An 18,642-nucleotide genomic window follows, 5' to 3' on the forward strand; every position below is an offset into this window, starting at 1 on the left:
TATTTCCTTAAATTAATAATATATTTAGTTGTTACCATTAAATTAATAACATATTTAAAAAAAAACTCAAACATTCAACTTACATGTAAATTTATGATTAATTAAATATTATTTATATTTTCATGTAACCTTAACTCTGTGACCAAATTAGTTAGATTTTTATGGACCTTAAACATTCAACTAACATTTTTATGAATACGGATATGCTAGTGATATTATAAAAATAGAGAGATCAAATTCTACTAAAATAAAAATAAAATGGTTAAATTTCAAATTTTAAATATAATAGAGGGACTAAAACTGAATTAGACCATTTATTTTACTAATTTTGTGTAAGATTCTGCCGAGCTGGGTTTAAAGAAAGATAAGGATCTGGTGGGACCCAATTTCTGGGGACATTAAATAATCCGCTTGTCCTTTGCTACAACCACGTGCCGGAAACTAATTAGTGCCGACAGGTACGTTTCCGCATGACTGAAAATAAAATTCGTAAAATTTCAACCAAAAAATTTTGATACATAGATTACGAAATTATGGACGAGAATTAAAATGATTTTTGTAATTAAATCAAAATAATTTGTACTAAATTTCAGATTTTTTTATTTTATTAAAATAAAATTAATAAATTCTTGTTTTCTTGATTAAAAAACCGGTTGACCATTTTATTTTAAAAAAATTGAGATTTTTAAATTGGTTAAGTAAAAAGTGAGTACTTCAAATCAATCCAAAAAAAAAGTTAATTTTTTTAGAATGAAATGATCGATCAATTTTTTCAATCAATAAAAACGATTGATTAATCTTAATAATCCTAAACTCTTGCTTTCTATTGCAATTTTTTCTAAAAAAAGAAAATCTAAAAGTAAAAATTATCCAAAAAAAATTCACCCTAAAACTTCAATTACACTATAAAAAAAAGAGAAAATTTGACTGTTGTTGATTTTACTTTAATAAGGTAATATAAATACAAATATAAGGTTTAAAACCATTTATTTTGATCTAATGGTTAAGATCATTTTAGTTCTCATAATTTTCATTTTAAAAATTCTCACTATAAATGTCGCCTATTAATTATATAGCTTTATCATGCAAAATATGCTAAAAAAAATTAGGGTTTAGGATTTAAGCTTTTAATATTAGTAGTTTTCTAATTAGCATAACCTTTCGGTTTACAATATATTATTTTTTTCTTCTCTTCCAAAATCATTTGTTGAAAGTAATGTTATTGAAATCGGATCGAATTGGTGGACATATCGGTTTGGATAAAGGGTTTGAATTTGCTTTTGAGCAAATGGTTTGGGATCGATAAAACTTGATAGTTGAATCTATTTATATTTATTATTTTTAATTGTTTATTTAATTATTGTTGAATCGATGATCAAACCAATTAAACCGATAAGTGATGGTATGCTTGGTTTGACCATCGGTCAAGTTTTTTAAACATAAGTTAAAATCTAAAAGTCATAAAGTCATGTACTCATTATATGATAGCTTATATAATCGTAATATCACACTAGATAATTAAATATTTATTTCAATTCAAATGGAATTGATTTATTAGATTCAACTTGATCCAATTTCTATTTCATTCAACTCGAGTCATCAAAATTTCAAATCAAGTTCAGTTTGTCAGACTACAATTCAACTTAAGTAACTTGATTTTTTTCACTCATCAATTCAACTCAACGTGATTCGATAACTCGTCATAGATAACCGGAGGGCAACCCCTCAACAAAGATCCAACTCCATACTAGCTATGAATTTTAGCAATAGAAATAGATTAAATTTATAATAAAGGACCAGTTTAATGTTTGATCTAACTTACGGTGACTATTTTGCTCATTTTTAAATAAAATAAATAAAATATAATTTAACTCCTAATACAAGTACTTCCATAATATTTTTATCATCTTTACACTAACACACTTGCCCTATTGTAACCTCCATTATTGTTCGACTCAATAACTCTAACACCAATTAAGAAAAAAGTTGCAAATCTAAAGATATAATTTATATCTTTCGTATTTATGGATTTGACTTTCCATATAAACAAATTTGAACGAAATTTGGCCTATTTGACTAACAGCCTCAATTCTAGATGTTAAATTAATGTTCTCTATTTATACCATTAGAGTAAGACATTTTCTCAATTGGGTTATCGGATCCAAATGTGTAATGTCATGTTATATTGTCAAGCAATTTAGGTTAACTTAATGTTTAAACACAACATTCAACGAACAATTATCATTCATATCAATTTAATCATTAAATATAATCACACACATACATTTCTATTGTGTAACATGCTAATTTTTTAAGTTATGAAGTTGTGCTAGTTTAATTTAAGAGTTAAGACTTGAATCTAAATTCAATTATCAAGTTTTAACATTATGTTTCGAGATATTAAAATTTATGTAAGTTTCGAGACAGGTCTATTTTCTTCTTTTTTTCTCATTTTAACTTTGATATTTGGTTGTCTCAAGACAAGAGGTTATTGTCTCGAGACCTGAAACATGCATGGCAAAATAAATTTAGCTTCAATAATATTTTTTTAGATTTTGTATAAATATGTTGAATTTTTAGATGATGACATGATACTGCAAGAAAGTGTCATATCATCACACCTTAATGGAATCGAAATTCAGGGACCAAATTAAAAAAAAAGAACTATGTAATTCTTAGACTAACGTAGACCAGAAGTAGTTCAAAGATTAAATTGAAAAAAAGTACCATTTTCAAGGACTAAATGTTGCTTTATCCCAAAATTAAAATAAGTATAGACTACAAAATAATTGAGTAGGTTATAAATGATTATGAAAGAAATGAACAAATATTCATTAACTTCCAATTGTCTAATTTTTTTGTATCAAACATGATGGTAGTATTAAGATGGTTTCTATCGAGTTTTTAACTATTTTAGGGCCAAAAATACAATTCTTTATTTAATAAAGAAGCTAAAAATGATTAAATTAAATGATTGAAATTTAGAAAGGACTAAAGCTGCAAAAGTGTCATTCTACCAAAGCGGTCAACGCGACTACCTACCTCCTTAGCTATGACTACAATATTTTGTCATGGCCTCATGGGGTTATTATTGGGGTGAGCAAAATTCAATTTGATTAGAAAAAATCGAAAAAAATTCAAATTTCAAATTAATTGAATTGAGTTATTCAAGTCAACTCGAATAAGTAATTCGAGTTTGAGTTGAATTGAATTTTACAATTCGAATAACAGATTGGTGTAAATACCCTTTTGATCCCTATCAATTTTCTTTTTGATCCCTATCAATTTTGAAAATAAGCAAATTAGTCTTTCTCTCAACAAAATTACAAAAAAAAACCAAAATAATTTTCAATATTCAAAATATTTATAAAAATTCTAAAATTTATTTTTTTAAAATGTTCTAAAATAATAATTTTGAGACCTAAATAAATTAATTAATGATTGAAGTTCATCATATTAAAGTATATTTTTTTTATTATTTTGCTTTGAAAAAGTTTTCAAATTTATATGGTATCAAATCTCTGTGCTCTAACATTGAATTAGTTATGTTATACCAAGGTTTTAATTTAACTAAAACAATTTCACTTTATTCAACTCGACTTGAAAATTTCAAATCGAGTCAGGATGATAAAGTTTGACTCATCAACTCGATTAACTCGATATATTTTCACTTAATTCGGTCGAAGACTCACCCCTAACCATTACCCTCTTTCCAAAAGACAATGACTTCATGACAAATCGTATCAGAGTAACCCTTTAACTGTCCAATTTCAAATCGAGCACACCTAACGAATAGGGTAGGCAAGGTAGACCAACTACTACAAAGGAGCTCGCTACAATAGTATCATGAGACCAAGAGGGGAAGAATGTCACCCCATAACTCTCTATAGAAGTAAGTAAGGTGCATTAATTGCATGTTGGGAAGGAAATGGAAAATCTTTGGATGCATAAACCCATGTGTATTGCACATCCAATTAAACACGTCTTTTAGTAAAAAGATAATGACCCGTGACACTTATACATATATAATGATATTGAGAGTCGTAATAATTCACTCGATCATATTAAAAGCAAAAGATTTTTCGCATAATAACACTATTTTCTGAACTGTTAATTCAACACATCCAATCGAACTAGCTAAAAAAGTTGACAAATGCTTTCTTAAAGAATTTGGTAGGGATTTGAATATTGGTTAAAAAGTCTCTAAAAACAGCCTCGAAAATTTCCTACCATTCGCAGACATATATAAAAGTCGTGTTCCGAAGTCTTTTAAGTTCATTATTTCTCACCTATTAATCATGAATAAATGATAGATGTCTAATTTATTTCATGTCAACTGGTACATGATTTCTATATTACCAATTTAATTTTCAAACTTTTTAGATATTCACATGTATTTGAATTTAATTACATCATTTCGATGTTAATTTTTTTTATTTAAATTTAGAAGCAGAGTCAAAAATTTTTTTTAAGAGTCGACATTAAATTATAAATTTTACGATAGTAAAATGTAATTTCACCATTTAAATAGTCTATATCTTTATAAAATTTAAAGGATTAAATTAATTTTTTATTGTTTTTAAGGTTCTAAAGTGCAAATTTAAAAATTTTAAATTACTTAAATAAAAAAATTTTCATTCAAGAGGCCAAGGCCTTGCCACCCCCTGGCTTACGCCCATGTTTGAATTCAATTATAATCAAAGAAAATAGATGGCTCGATACATAAATATGTATAATTTAAACATGTTTAACCCTCCTAACAGTGGTGAATTCATGCCTTGGGAGGGGCTTAGCTTTCTTAAAATGGAAAATTTTATATTTAAGTCTCTTTATAGTTTATAACAATTCAAATTAATAATAGTAAAATTGCTCTTTGGCCTTCCAAAAATCATAAAAAAATGATTTAATTATTTAAAAATTATAAAAATATAGACTATTAAAATAAAAAAAATTATATTTTTACTATAATAAAAATATATAATTTAATTTCGACCCCTCAAAAAAAAATTAGCTAATAAGGATCTCTAGGTCAAAACTAGAAAGCTAGAAAAGTAAAAAAAAAAAAAAAGGTCAAAGGAAACTTCAAAGATGGCTAAAGAAAATTAATCTGTTTTGCTTAGCCGAATAGAAGAGGAAATTTTACATTTATTTCAAGCATGGATTTAGGGTTTTTTATTAAAATAGGACAAAGAAAATAAAAAAAATACCAAAATAATACAAAGTGAAAACTATGTACCAAAATGGTACATTTGGGGTGGTGCCGCCTATGGCAGAGGCATGACCACCCCATGTCAAATAAAAAATTATTGTAACTGCCGGTCAAATTGCGGCGTAGGACTAAAATGTAATAATATAAAGTATTTAGGGATTTGTTATGAATTGTTCTATTTAGAATGGCTGCTGAAAAAAAGGGAAAGGGTGCCACCTCACGGTGTGGCGGCACCAAACTTTAAATAGGGCTAATTGCCTTCTAAGCCCTCATTATTTATTATTTTCTTTTTATTCCCCTTCAAATTACTATATTGTTTTTAAACAAGCCCTTAACCTATTTTTGTAGTTAAATAAGCCCTTAACTTATGGTTTTTACTCATAAAAGCCCTTCATTTTAATATTAAAGTAAATATATATATAGAATCATATTAGTGAATCTGCTAATACATACTTCATCCGGATAAAGTATGCATTATTAAAATTAAATTAAAATATTAAATAAGAAATAAAATTATAAAACAATATGTTATTTAGAAAATAACTATTATTGTAATAAGATACATGTTTTATTAGGTATAAGTATTTAAATTGTTGTTTTTATAATGTGATACATGCGTAAATCTATATATATATATAATCATATTAGTGAATCTACTAATACATACTTTATCCGGATAAAGTATGCATTGTTAAAATTAAACTAAAATATTAAATAAGAAATAAAATTATAAAACAATATGTTATTAGGAAAATAACTATTATTGTAATGAGATACATGTTTTATTATGTATAAGTATTTAAATTTTTATTTTTGTAATGTGATACATGCATAAATATATATATATAATCATATTAGTGAATTTGCTAATACATACTTCATCCGGATAAAGTATGCATTATTAAAATTAATGGTTTGTTTAAAAACAATATAGTGAGTTGAAGGGAAATAAAAAGAAAATAATAAATAAGGAGGGCTTATAAGGCAATTAGCCCTATTTAAAGTTTGGTGCCGCCACACGCGGCACCCTTTCCCCCTTTTTTTTTCAGCATCCATTCTAAATGGAACAATTGCATAACAGATCCCTAAATACTTTATATTATTACATTTTAGTCCTGCGCCGCAATTTGACCGGCAGCTACAGTAATTTTTTATTTGACATGGGGTCGTCATGCCTTTGCCATAGGCGGCACCACCCCAAATGTACTATTTTGGTACATAGTTTTTATTTTGTATTATTTTGATATTTTTTTTTATTTTTTATCCTATTTTAGTAAAAAACCCCATGGATTTAGCAATTTAAACATGTTAGGACTTAGGGGGTACTATTTTACCGTCATTTTTGGTCAACAATTTATGTAGATAATCTATGTTTAATTTTAAATAAGTTAAAATATAATATTACTATTATTTTACGAGAAAAATTCAGCCGCTAAATAGATATTAATAAATATTTTATTTTAAATTGGTATAATAAAAATATAGTATAAATTTTAAAATTTATACATAAAGAGTTAATATTTGATATATTGATAATGTATTATGCTCTTTTGGGGCATTTGTCAGCCCCTTTATCTTGCTTGTAGGGTTTAAAAACTCCAGTGGTAGAATGGTAGTGTACAAAATACTATTTTTAATGAATTCTGTTGTTAATATATAAATATACGGTTAGTATTTGATCAGTGGCAATGTACTTTTTTTATTCCACAATTAGTCTTACAATTTTTTCATGTATTTTTTTAATATTTTATTACACCAATATAAGACACTTGTCAAGCCTCTAACCCTGCTATTGCTTTTAGCGGTAAAAGTATTACGAGAGTTTCTGTACTAAGAGTTAGGTTTATTTTGCTCTCTTTAATTAATAGAATGGGCAAATTAGTCCATATTAGTTACATTAATGAGTAAACTCGTCATTCTGTTAAAAATTCAATTCATCTTTTACTGTTAAAAACTGATCCTTGTTCATCAACATGAGATACACGTCGCACATCACGTGTAACTTTCTAGTTATTCCATTAACCACATCAATTTTCAACAGTAGAAATAAATGAAATTTTTAATAAAAATTATCAATTTACTCTTTGATCTAACGTGAAAGAAGTAATTTATCAATTTTTTAAATAAATAAAAAAAGATAAAATACAATCTAACTTTCAATATAAGGACTTTCACCGTGTTTTTATCCAACTTCAACTACATCTTTTTCATGAATTTCCGAAAAATACATTGAGATTTATTAAATTATTATTTAAAATAAAAAAATTTTAATTAAAGGTTACAAGTGAATTTTATAAATTTATTTAATACAATAACTTAAAAAGCATCTTAAACAGATAAAATCCTTTTTCTATATAGAATAATTAGTAATTCATATGGGGCAATTATAAACTTAAAAGATTTATATTTAAAAATTCTTTTATGAAATAAAAAATAATTTTATTAATTATATATATATATTTAATATTATCTTTATCAATGTCGTCCTTGACTTTTCAGCTTCAAAGCTAGTTATCTTTTCATAATTAAGATATGTAATTCACATTTCAATGCAAGTTATTATTTTAAGCCCCCCAAAATGTGAAAATTTAAAGGTTTAAATATGTCTCAATCCCTATACTTTTTTAACTTTTAAAATTTAGTCCCTCTACTTTTATTTTGAAGAATTTAATATTTCTACTTGTTTGATTTGAAAATTAAGATCCAACTAATGGTATTGCCAATAGATTTCATTAAATTTAAATGTATAATATTTTGTTATTTAAAGTTTTGATTTGGTAGATATTACTAAAAGTAAGTATTGGAATATAATTAGTCTCAAAGTATAAAATCAAATTTTAAATCTAAAATCTTTGAAGGATAATATAATATTAAAATAAATTAAAAATATTCTGCAAGTATTTCTTATTTATTTATAATTTTCATACTTTTTTTATAGAAATAAACCTATTAGGTTTTATTCAAAAAAAAACTCTATTAGGTGATTTTCGTTATGAATTATTAAACAGGTTTAAAAATTAAATCATTGAAAATTATTCATTTGATTTAAAATTTTTCAAAAATACCTAAATTCTTGAAATTAAAAGAAAAAGGACTAAATTTCAAAAATCTGAAGAGAATAGACACTGGTGGAAAATTAGACCAAAGTTAACTAGGGCAATTCTTTTTCCAGTTTGACGTTTTCAAGAAGATCACGTTGTCAGCTTCCATAAGAATGTCAAACAAATTTGTATAATATCTACATGCAATCAATCTAAAAATTTCCAATATTCAAACCCTAAATCCTAGCTTTGCAATATCGTAATCATTTGAGGGGCAAAACCATAAAAAAAAAGAAAAAAAGACCATGGACTTTTAAAAACCTCAAATACTGCTAACTTATCAAACTTGAATTCTCCCATGAACAAAGTAGCTCTCCAGGTTCTTTTTTGTGTTTGCAGCCTGCAGCCTGCAGCAATGGAGAAGAAACACCCAAAGCTTGTCTTGTTTGTTCTTATGTTCTTCATAATCACCATATCTCAACCTATTTCATCACTTGATTTCGTCTTCAATGGCTTCAACAACTCAACTGATGTTTTACTCTACGGCATAGCCGACATAGATTCTTCCAACATCCTTACACTCACGAACGAAACGGATTTCGTTGTCGGTCGAGGTCTCTACAGCTCAAAAATCCCAACAAAATCCCATAATTCATCTCACGTTCTTCCTTTTTCAACCTCTTTTATCTTCTCCATGACTCCTTCGAGTAACAAAGAAACCCTACCTGGACATGGGATTGTCTTCATTTTTACACCAAGTCCAGGCATCGATGGGACAACCTCGTCACAACATCTTGGTCTTTTCAACCTTACTAACGATGGAGACAGTGATAACCATGTGTTTGGTGTTGAGTTCGATGTGTTTTTAAACCAAGAATTTGAGGACATGGATGATAACCATGTCGGAATCGATGTTAATTCACTTAAATCAACAAGCTCCCACACGGCAGGTTACTGGCCCGACAATGGAGATCAGGGTTTTGAGGAACTTAAGCTTAACAGTGGTGAGAACTATCAGGTTTGGATTGAATATGCTGATTCGGTTGTTAATGTAACTATGGCACCTGTAGGAACCAAAAGGCCTAAACGTCCATTATTGAATGTTTCTTTGGATTTATCTGATGTTTTTGAAGATGAAATGTATGTTGGATTTACTTCTTCAACTGGTAGATTGGTTCAAAGTCATAGGATTTTAGCTTGGAGTTTCAGTAACTCGAATTTTCGGTTAAATGAAGGGTTGATCACTACTGGTTTACCTTCATTTATTATCCCCAAAACACCATTTTATAAGCACAGATCGTTTATTGTTGGTGTCACAATGGGGAGCTTCATTGTTCTTGTTTTGATTGCTCTGTTTTCTCTGTTTTTCGTTAAGAAGAAAGCAAGGGAAAGAGCGGCAATGGAAGATTGGGAATTCGAGTATTGGCCGCATAAGATGACATACAGAGAGATCGATGCAGCTACCGACGGTTTCTCCGATGAAAACGTGATTGGTTTCGGGGGAAACGGAAAGGTTCACAAGGGTGTTTTACAAGGAGGAACAGAGATAGCTGTGAAACGAATTTCGCACGAAAATGATGGCATGAGAGAGTTTTTGGCCGAGGTTTCGAGTCTCGGTCGGTTAACGCACCGGAGTTTGGTCAGTTTAAAAGGTTGGTGTAAGAAAGAAAAAGGTACATTCATGTTGGTTTATGATTATATGGAAAATGGGAGCTTAGACAAGAGGATATACTATGATTGTGATGAGACCAAAATGTTGAATTACAATGATAGAATTAGAATCATAAAAGATGTTGCTTCAGCAATATTGTATTTGCATGAAGGATGGGAAGCTAAGGTCTTGCATAGGGATATTAAAGCAAGCAATGTATTGCTTGATAAGTACATGAATGGAAGGTTAGGTGATTTTGGGTTAGCCCGAATGCACGGACATGGTCAAGCAGCTAGCACAACACGTGTGGTTGGAACCGTGGGTTACTTGGCACCCGAAGTGTTTAGATGCCAACGAGCATCGACACGAACCGATGTGTTCAGTTTTGGGATCTTAATCTTAGAGGTCATATGTGGGAGGAGACCTATAGAAGAAGGGAAGCCGGGTTTGGTGAATTGGGTATGGGAATTGATGATGCAAAACCAATTACTCGCCGCGGTTGATCCAAGGTTAAGAACCGATGATGAAGAGGTGGACAAGGTGCTGCATTTAGGCTTGTTGTGCTCATATCCTGACCCAAATTCAAGACCAACAATGAGACAAGTAGTTAAAGTGTTGGAGGGGAAGAATGAGCCTTGTGAAGCAGAAACGGAGGATATGGAAGCATACTTGTTGCACAAGGTGAAGACTAGAGATATGTGGATTAATTACTCTCGGAGTTTCGGGTATGCGTTACACCCCACGATCGATAATATTCGACGGTCACATTCGTCTTTCATGTCACTGTCATGGACCAACAGCGTTGTGGAAGGTAGATAATTTTTTAATCATTTGTTGGTTCTAATGTTTTTGAAGCACAAGCATGGCTTGGAAGGACTCTGCAAAGATGAATCATTAGGTGGGGGATTGGGGATGGGCTTTTTCTTTTGTGATATTTAGGCATGTCATTGTATACATGTATGTTAAAAGTTTTGAACACACATTATTGTGATGATTAAAAGATGACTTTATTTTTTTGGATTATGAATGTCATCCATGAAATTGGTGATCATATGCTGTTTGTCTTAGTAAATATCGACTATGCCTAGAAACTACAGTCCATGACCACCATTTTGGTATTTCTTTTGAAAATAATCTACCTTTAGAAGTAATACTTTTAATGAATTGCAAAAGTTAATAAGCACCAGTGGTCTAGTGGTAGAATAGTACCCTGCCACGGTACAGACACGGGTTCGATTCCCGGCTGGTGCATTGCATTTTTTTAGTCTGGTTAAATTCTGCTATTAGTCCCTTCACTTTGCAAAAGTTGTAGATTTTATCTCTATACTTTTAATTTGGTCATTTTAGTCCCTATACTTTTCGAATTTCACTCATGACCCAAACAATATCACTTAAATTCATTTGATTAAATTTAATTACTAGTCATCATGTAATATGTGTATAATTGTAGATTTAGCTTATATTCTTCAATTGAATCATTTTAAGTCTCTATACTTTTCAAAATTTGAAAATTTAATCCTGACTCAAATCACAATCATTAATTCATTAACGAGACTTTTAGCAATATGTGGAAATAGCAAGTTAATATGGAATTACACATATGATAATATGTTTACTGCATCAGATTTTAAAAATGGCAGAACTTAACTGAATGAATTTAACAGTTATTTGTTTCATGAGGACTAAAAATTAAAATTTGAAAAATAAAGAGACAAAAAATGACCAAATTAAAGTACAAGGATAAAATCCACAGCTTTCGTAAAATACAGGAACTAATAGCAGAAACCTTTTAGTTTTCTGCGGTTTACTGTTATAAGCACAAGCACTGAAGCAGCATTGTTCTCCATGGTGGCTGCACTTTTGGTGGGTGTTGTCTTGGCTATCCCATAATGTATTGAGTTCTTTTAATCACACCAATCTTTAGGGTTTAGGATGGGTGAAGTCATGATTAAAGCTTGTACCTCTGCTAAACCAGCAGGAGCACTGTTGCATCCTGTATTTTTGGTCAGTTGCAGCAAAAACTAAAATCAATGGCTCCACATTAACCCCTTTGTTTGCTAAATACACAAAGCTAACTACAGTAAGGGAAAATTCCACTGGAAAGATATTTAAAAGTTTTTCCAAATACCTTCTAAAAATTCTTTTAATTTATGCCTGCCATTGAATGTTATAATGCTACTGCCAGATATAGTAGCCTCAGATCTCAGTTCAGTTTTCATTGCTCTTCAGGCAGTGAACTTATATTTTTCTTGTCAGGTTGACATGAACTCTCTATTCAAATGATATTTATTATTTTTGTAATGTCAGATAACAAGCCGACCTTAGCTCAGTTGGTAGAGCGGAGGACTGTAGTGGGGTTTTCCTGGTTGTAATCCTTAGGTCACTGGTTTGAATCCGGTAGGTCGGAACTTCTTTTAAAGAAGTTCAATTTTAGTTTTTTTAGCTAATTTCGTACAGTTATATTTATTATTAAGGGTAAGATCAAGTTCACTAAATTATTAGTAAGTTTATGTTTTAGTCACTTGACTTTAAAAAAGTTACAAAATAATCACTAAATCGTTTGAAAGTTTTCATTTAAGTTACTGGATTGTTAAAATCGTTGTTACAGAGACTTCTCTATTCGCACCAACTACACTAATTAAAAGCTTTCATTCCTCATTCCTCTTTTCTTGTACAATTTAATTTTCTTTTTTATGAAACAACTTTGAAAGTGATGAATCTACGAACTAAAATCCAAACAGTTTTCTTCTCCGGCATTAATTGTCAGATAAACTTGGATCTAAGGTATATTTTTACTTGTCGGCGGATATTGATCTACCATATCGATCATTAAATTACCGCTTGGAGCTCACTAGCAGAATTTAAAAAAAAAACTCAATAATCAGTGACATAAATTAAAACTTCTGAATATTTCAATAATTATTTTACAATTTTTTTTAATTAAGTCACCACTTACTAACTTTAAATTTAATTTACTCATATAAATTAAAACGCAATGGACCAATTCTTTTCAATTTATTTGTATTTTTATTATTGAATATTTCTTTAGTGATCCAATGAAGAAAGTGAAAACTATAAGCAAAACCCACATGGGCATTAACAACTATTCATGTCCACCCATTTGTCTAACTATATAGAGCAACTTGGCTGGCACTTTGGGCGCCCTCCACTTTATTATAAACCAAAAAGAATATGTCTAGCTTGTAACAAAAGTATGTAAGTAACATCTGCAGCAGGAATTTGTTGCTTTCATAATCTTAATTGAGCACTTCATAACTAAGAGGGACCAAAAGCATTATTATACCCTTTTAGCTTTAGGAGTGAAGCTGGGTGTTCATTGGCCCGATTGGGAAAGATTCGGACTAAGCCTATGCATGATATTGTCACACTTTATACTTGTTTGAGCCCAGTCTGATCCAAAATATATGCTTAAAATTTTGCTAAATTTCGTTCATATTTGTAAATGACTAATCTAAGTCTATTTTAGACCTGTCCATGTTATTTTTTTAAAATTTTAAAATTAATATTTATATTATTTTTAATTTAATATTTAATAATTTTATATATTTTTATTTGTTAAAATTTTATATGTAGTCACCTTAACAATTTTTAATGTTTACATCATAGTAGTAGTATTATATACTACTATAGATTTAATTTTTATGTGTTATAAATTACATAATATAAAAAAATAACATAATGTAAAATATTATTAACTTAAAAACTAGTTGAGTCGGGCCGAGCTCAAAACTTTGAATATTCAAACTCAATCCACATTTTTAAATAGGCCTAATTTTTTGCACAGGCCTATTTTTTGGCTTAACTTTAAAAAACACGATAAGTAACGGCATTAAAGAAAGACACATTTAAGAAAAGAGAAAGGATTTCATGAAACTGATTCCACGTCATCTTTATCTCTTTCGAATAGGAGAATGACGTGGGATCACAGTTTACTATAATCATTTCTCTAAAGAAAAATGACAGAAAGTTTGATTTCTTTCTCTTCATCAAAAACTTATAACACAATATATTTCTGTTTTCATTGATTGGGTTTGAATCGGGAAATGGGTGTGAATGTAAATGAACCCTCGCAGAGTTGAAAGCTTTCTTAAAAGAAGATCAAGAATGCCTTGAGTTTCTTGAAACGGTAAGTCTGGTGTATGATGTATTCCTCCATCGACGATTACCACAAGGCAATGGAACTTTGCCAAGTCTGTGAGCCTAGCCTTAGCTTAGCTTCGAAATCCAAACCCAATCACCGCCACTTTCATCTCTTTACAAATTAAAACCTTTGGGTATGTTTCAATATGCAATAGCTTAGCTTTGCCTATATATCTTTTCTCAGAAAAAAGGGTTAAGATTCACACCATGCACACATTTGTATCCAACCTTTCTATTGCAAATTATGCTTATTCTTGCTTATCTTAATGGTAACAAATATGATAACAATGCATGCATGGTGTGGGACATAATAATTATAATAATTAAATGCAATCCATAGAGTCCTAATCCCCTTTTTGGTATAATCACCAATTCCATAGGCTAACTTTTCTTATTTTCAACTGATTTTATTATTATTATTATTATAAAATTTCAAAAAAAAAATATTAATAATTACAAGTGTATTCATCCTTTTTTAGGGTCTAACAATAACTCAGTTCAAGTATGTGTAACATTCAGGTAAGATCCTCTTGATAGTGATAAATATATATACATTATAGATAGTGATAAATTTAGCTCTTAATTTTTACGTCTTTTGTGACTTTGGTCCTATATATATATTTTTATCATTTTACCCTCCAACCTTCAAAAATTAATTAAAGTTACTTTCTTTTTCTACTCCTTATAATGTTCACACATTTAAAATTCATTCACTTGACTTTTAATCTCAATAATTTATTCCATCTACTTCAATTGGATTTTAATTCTTAAATTAAATGATTAGAGAAATTATATTCCAGGATAAATATTTACATGTGATATGGAGACAGAGGAACAAGAGGCCGGGTATTAAGTTGTCTTAATACAGTTTAAAGAAGTTGTGTAGACTCGTTTAAGAAAAAAACTATTCAATAAAACTGACCATGTTCATACTTCACTTTATGCTTGTGGAATATCATGAGTTAATTTATTTCTATATTAAATTCGAGTTTGAATAGAAAATTCCACCATTCAGTGGAAATTTGTTTTGTGGTGGCATTAAATTTAATGGAATAATTGAGCCTATCGTGTGGCTAAAAATAGCCTAAAGTTTATCCTTCTGGTAATTTCTCCTCTTCTTCAACCTAGTTTACGTTTCAAAAAAGACAAGGATAATATTGCTTCGCGTGTACATGTTGTTGAGCATCGACACGGCACGTGCACGAAAAACATACACAACGCTCAACATGTTTTCTTTGTTTTTTTTTTTTTCTTCTTCTTCAAATGTCACAACTCACACGCTTTTGTCCAAAGCCAAAGTTTCCATTCACATAATATAGTTATGAAAAAAAATAATATAATATAAAAACATGGCATGCACTAAAAAAATTCGAATTTTGATTTTAATTAAGTATAACGTTTATAAAAATAATATAAACTAATTATATAATATTAATCCTTAATAAATTAATATATAATATGATTAAATATAAGATTATTATAAGCTATTAAAATGGTAACTAAACAAAAGATATATTAAATAAACGTATCTACAAAGTTTTTATTTATTTTTAATTTTCTCATATAATTTTTTAATTCTTTCAAAAAAATTATGATATTTTTTTATTTTTATTAACAATTTTAAACTTAGAAACATAAAATAGTTTTTAATATTTACATTATAATTTTAATGTGATATAATTTTCTTTACAAAGATAAAAATAATATAAATTAATTAAATTTTAATTTAATTGATATAAATATTATTATTAATATAAAAAAACGTAAATTTAAAATTGTTGAAACGCATTATAACGTTACCACCAGATTTTTTTTTCATTTCTTTTCTATCATCACCATAAATAAGATTGTGTTCAGATGGTGGCCGAGAACATTTGTATATTTTTTTTTAGCTAACACACGAAACCATGTTTGAGGTTTTCAATTTGACACTTATAAATTAACGCTTTATAGCCCACGTTTTAATGTTTTACTTTTTTTAAGTTTTTTTAATATATTAATGTAAATTAATTGGCCAGGTTCAAATCAAGTTTAAGTATGATATTAACGTAATTTAAATTTATTTAAATTTAGTTCAATTTGGAATATAAATATCAAATTTTATTTATATTCGTAAATAATTAATTTAAGATAAATTTAGATCTCGAAATATTTTTAATTTTTTAAAAATTATTATATAATTTACAACTTAAAAATTGTATAAATTTTATAACTTAATTCACATCTCCCCGTATTATTTATTTAAATTAAAATATTTTACTTAAAATTATTTTGGGTTTCAACTTTGAAAATTGAAATCTAAACTCAACTAAAATTTTATATGAAGCAATGTGAGTAGATTGACAAAAAAATAAAACAGATAGTCCCAAAATAGTAATAATTTAATTTTAATTTTTTAAAATGAATAAAAATTATATTTTTACCTTCACAAATGTATAATTTAATTTTTAAACCCTAAAAGGATTTGTATGCTTCCAAAAAGAAAAAGGGGAAACAACATTAATAGAAAATACTAGTTTTTGTGTTTGTTATGCTTTAGTAGGAAGTTGCAATTAACGTTAATGTCTAATCATTTTTAATGTCGCGTGGAAAGGAAAAACCCTAATTTTAATTAAAGGAATAATGGGACGTGAAATGACAACGTTGCATGTCAAATCAAAAGAAATTATTGTATAATGTTTTTGACTAATAATAATAATACCAACAATTTTGTTCATCAGAGTTTTTAAGGTTTGTGTACGAATTCTCTCGAATATACGTACGCTTAACTATCAAAGTTTTTAAGGTTTATGTATGAGTTCTCTCGAATATAGGCACCATTCATCCTGAAGTTTCTACCGACTTCACATTGTCTTAGGATGACGACAAAACTGTACTTAAGAATATTATGTCAGTCACATAGTTGAAAATACAAGAGATAAATTGGAGTACGCTGAAACATATTATCATTTTATTACGATAAAATTTTACCGACCATTACGAAATATTAAGACATCGATATTTATAAGAAAACGTAAGTTCGAGTGTGTTGAAGCATATTATTTTTCTGTTTAAGAGTTCGGGAGGAACTATGGATAGTTCTAAATATTGTATAAAAAAAATAAATATAATAAGAACTTAAAATAATATTAATATTAAAAAAAGTTCAAAAAAATTTGTTTCACTCTAGGGGCGAAGTCAGAACAAATTTTTAGAGAGCTGAATGAAATTTTAATTTTTTATAGTTTATATCTTTATAATTTTTAAAGGATTAAATTAAATTTTTATAAATTAGGGGGGCTAAAGTACAATTTTACCTTTAGTAATTTAAAATTTTTAAAAAAAATTCAAAATCCTAAATAAAAAATTTTCATCTTAGGGGAGACGAGGGCTCCTGCAAGCCCTCTGTATCCGCCTTTGTTTCACTCTTTAAATATAATAACTTTTAAATATATATATTTAAATGCAATCTGACTCTTAATATAAAAATATTCATATCACTTTTATCGCAAACACATCGATATATATATATAATATAAATTTTATCTTGAGACACCATTAGTGTAGAGAAGTAGATAGGTTTTTTACATGAATGATATTTAGTCATGGGTTTTAAAATCGAATACCTTTTAGGTAAATTTTATTATTCGTAAATTTAATTGAAATTTATTTTAATTTATAATTTTTTTAGAATTAAAGTAACTTCTATGCTTGTTTTTCAATTCATAAACATTAATTCTTCATGTAATAATAAATGATAATTTAATAAAAAAATAATAACAAAGGAGTTTCTCCATCAACAAGTCCAAACGGTGCTGGTGTGGTCCAAACAGGCGTCTCATTCGATTTCTGTGGATGGTGGTAATGATCTTTGATCATGATCATGATCATGATCATCACGCCAACTACAAAATATATATATATATATATAATTATCATATTAAACTACTTAAAAATAGTTGGTTCTTTACAAACAGTTAAGCAGACCCTCATTTTTATCGAAAATTAACTTCGCCATATAATTTGCTTCTATGTTCCCTTCCCTAGAAATATATAAAAATTTTCATTATACCATTCCCACGAAAAAATTGTTGACTACGTTTAATAAGATAAGAAGGTCTTGAGAACATTTCTTTAATAGGCTGAATAACCTCTAAACTATTTGTTCAAATTGACACATTCTCTCATCTCCTGTGTAGCGACGTAAAAATTGGTTTCGGGGTCGCTAATTGCCGCGATCTAATGAAAAAGTTTGGAAACTGAAGTTCGATTTTGAAATAAAAGGGGAGTCGCCACCGATCCTTTTTATAGGTGTGATCGGACACCTTATAAATTTGTTTTTGAAATGAAAAGAAATGAATTTAAGTCCACGTTAAAATCCAGAGAAAAAATAGGGTTCGGGAGTCAGTTACGCGCGAGGAAGGTATTAGCACCCTCGCGACGCCCAAAATTGGTATCTCATAAACACGTGTTGTCTTGATTTTTAACAATACGAGTTCAATATTAAAATTTAGTCGTGATCCAATTAAAAGAAGACGAGAGATTTTAGTTTATTCCGGTTTTTTGAGAAGGGTATATCGCTTTAACACGAGTCAATTGAC

The 18,642-nt window shown here is 28.6% G+C and overlaps 1 protein-coding gene and 2 non-coding genes across 3 annotated transcripts; all 3 read left to right on the forward strand.

The window, feature by feature from the left end:
* Positions 1 to 8,523: 8,523 nt before the first annotated feature.
* LOC107924975 (L-type lectin-domain containing receptor kinase VII.1) lies at positions 8,524 to 10,976 on the forward strand. Its single transcript, XM_041079512.1, has one exon. It carries the CDS (start codon positions 8,609 to 8,611, stop codon positions 10,718 to 10,720), a length of 2,112 nt encoding a protein of 703 aa, XP_040935446.1. The 5' UTR covers positions 8,524 to 8,608; the 3' UTR covers positions 10,721 to 10,976.
* A 105-nt stretch (positions 10,977 to 11,081) lies between these two features.
* On the forward strand, positions 11,082 to 11,152 carry TRNAG-GCC (transfer RNA glycine (anticodon GCC)). The gene has a single exon. It is a non-coding gene; the product is annotated as a tRNA-Gly (tRNA).
* A 1,064-nt stretch (positions 11,153 to 12,216) lies between these two features.
* Positions 12,217 to 12,308, forward strand: TRNAY-GUA (transfer RNA tyrosine (anticodon GUA)). Its single transcript is given in 2 exon segments — positions 12,217 to 12,253; positions 12,273 to 12,308. It is a non-coding gene; the product is annotated as a tRNA-Tyr (tRNA).
* Positions 12,309 to 18,642: the final 6,334 nt, after the last annotated feature.

This window comes from Gossypium hirsutum, chromosome A10 (assembly GCF_007990345.1).
Source record: "Gossypium hirsutum isolate 1008001.06 chromosome A10, Gossypium_hirsutum_v2.1, whole genome shotgun sequence".
Taxonomy (NCBI): Eukaryota; Viridiplantae; Streptophyta; class Magnoliopsida; order Malvales; family Malvaceae; genus Gossypium; species Gossypium hirsutum.

What these genes read in the sequence shown, in the direction of transcription:
- LOC107924975 (XM_041079512.1), top strand. Translation starts at nt 8,609, where the DNA reads ATGAACAAAGTAGCTCTCCAGGTTCTTTTTTGTGTTTGCAGCCTGCAG.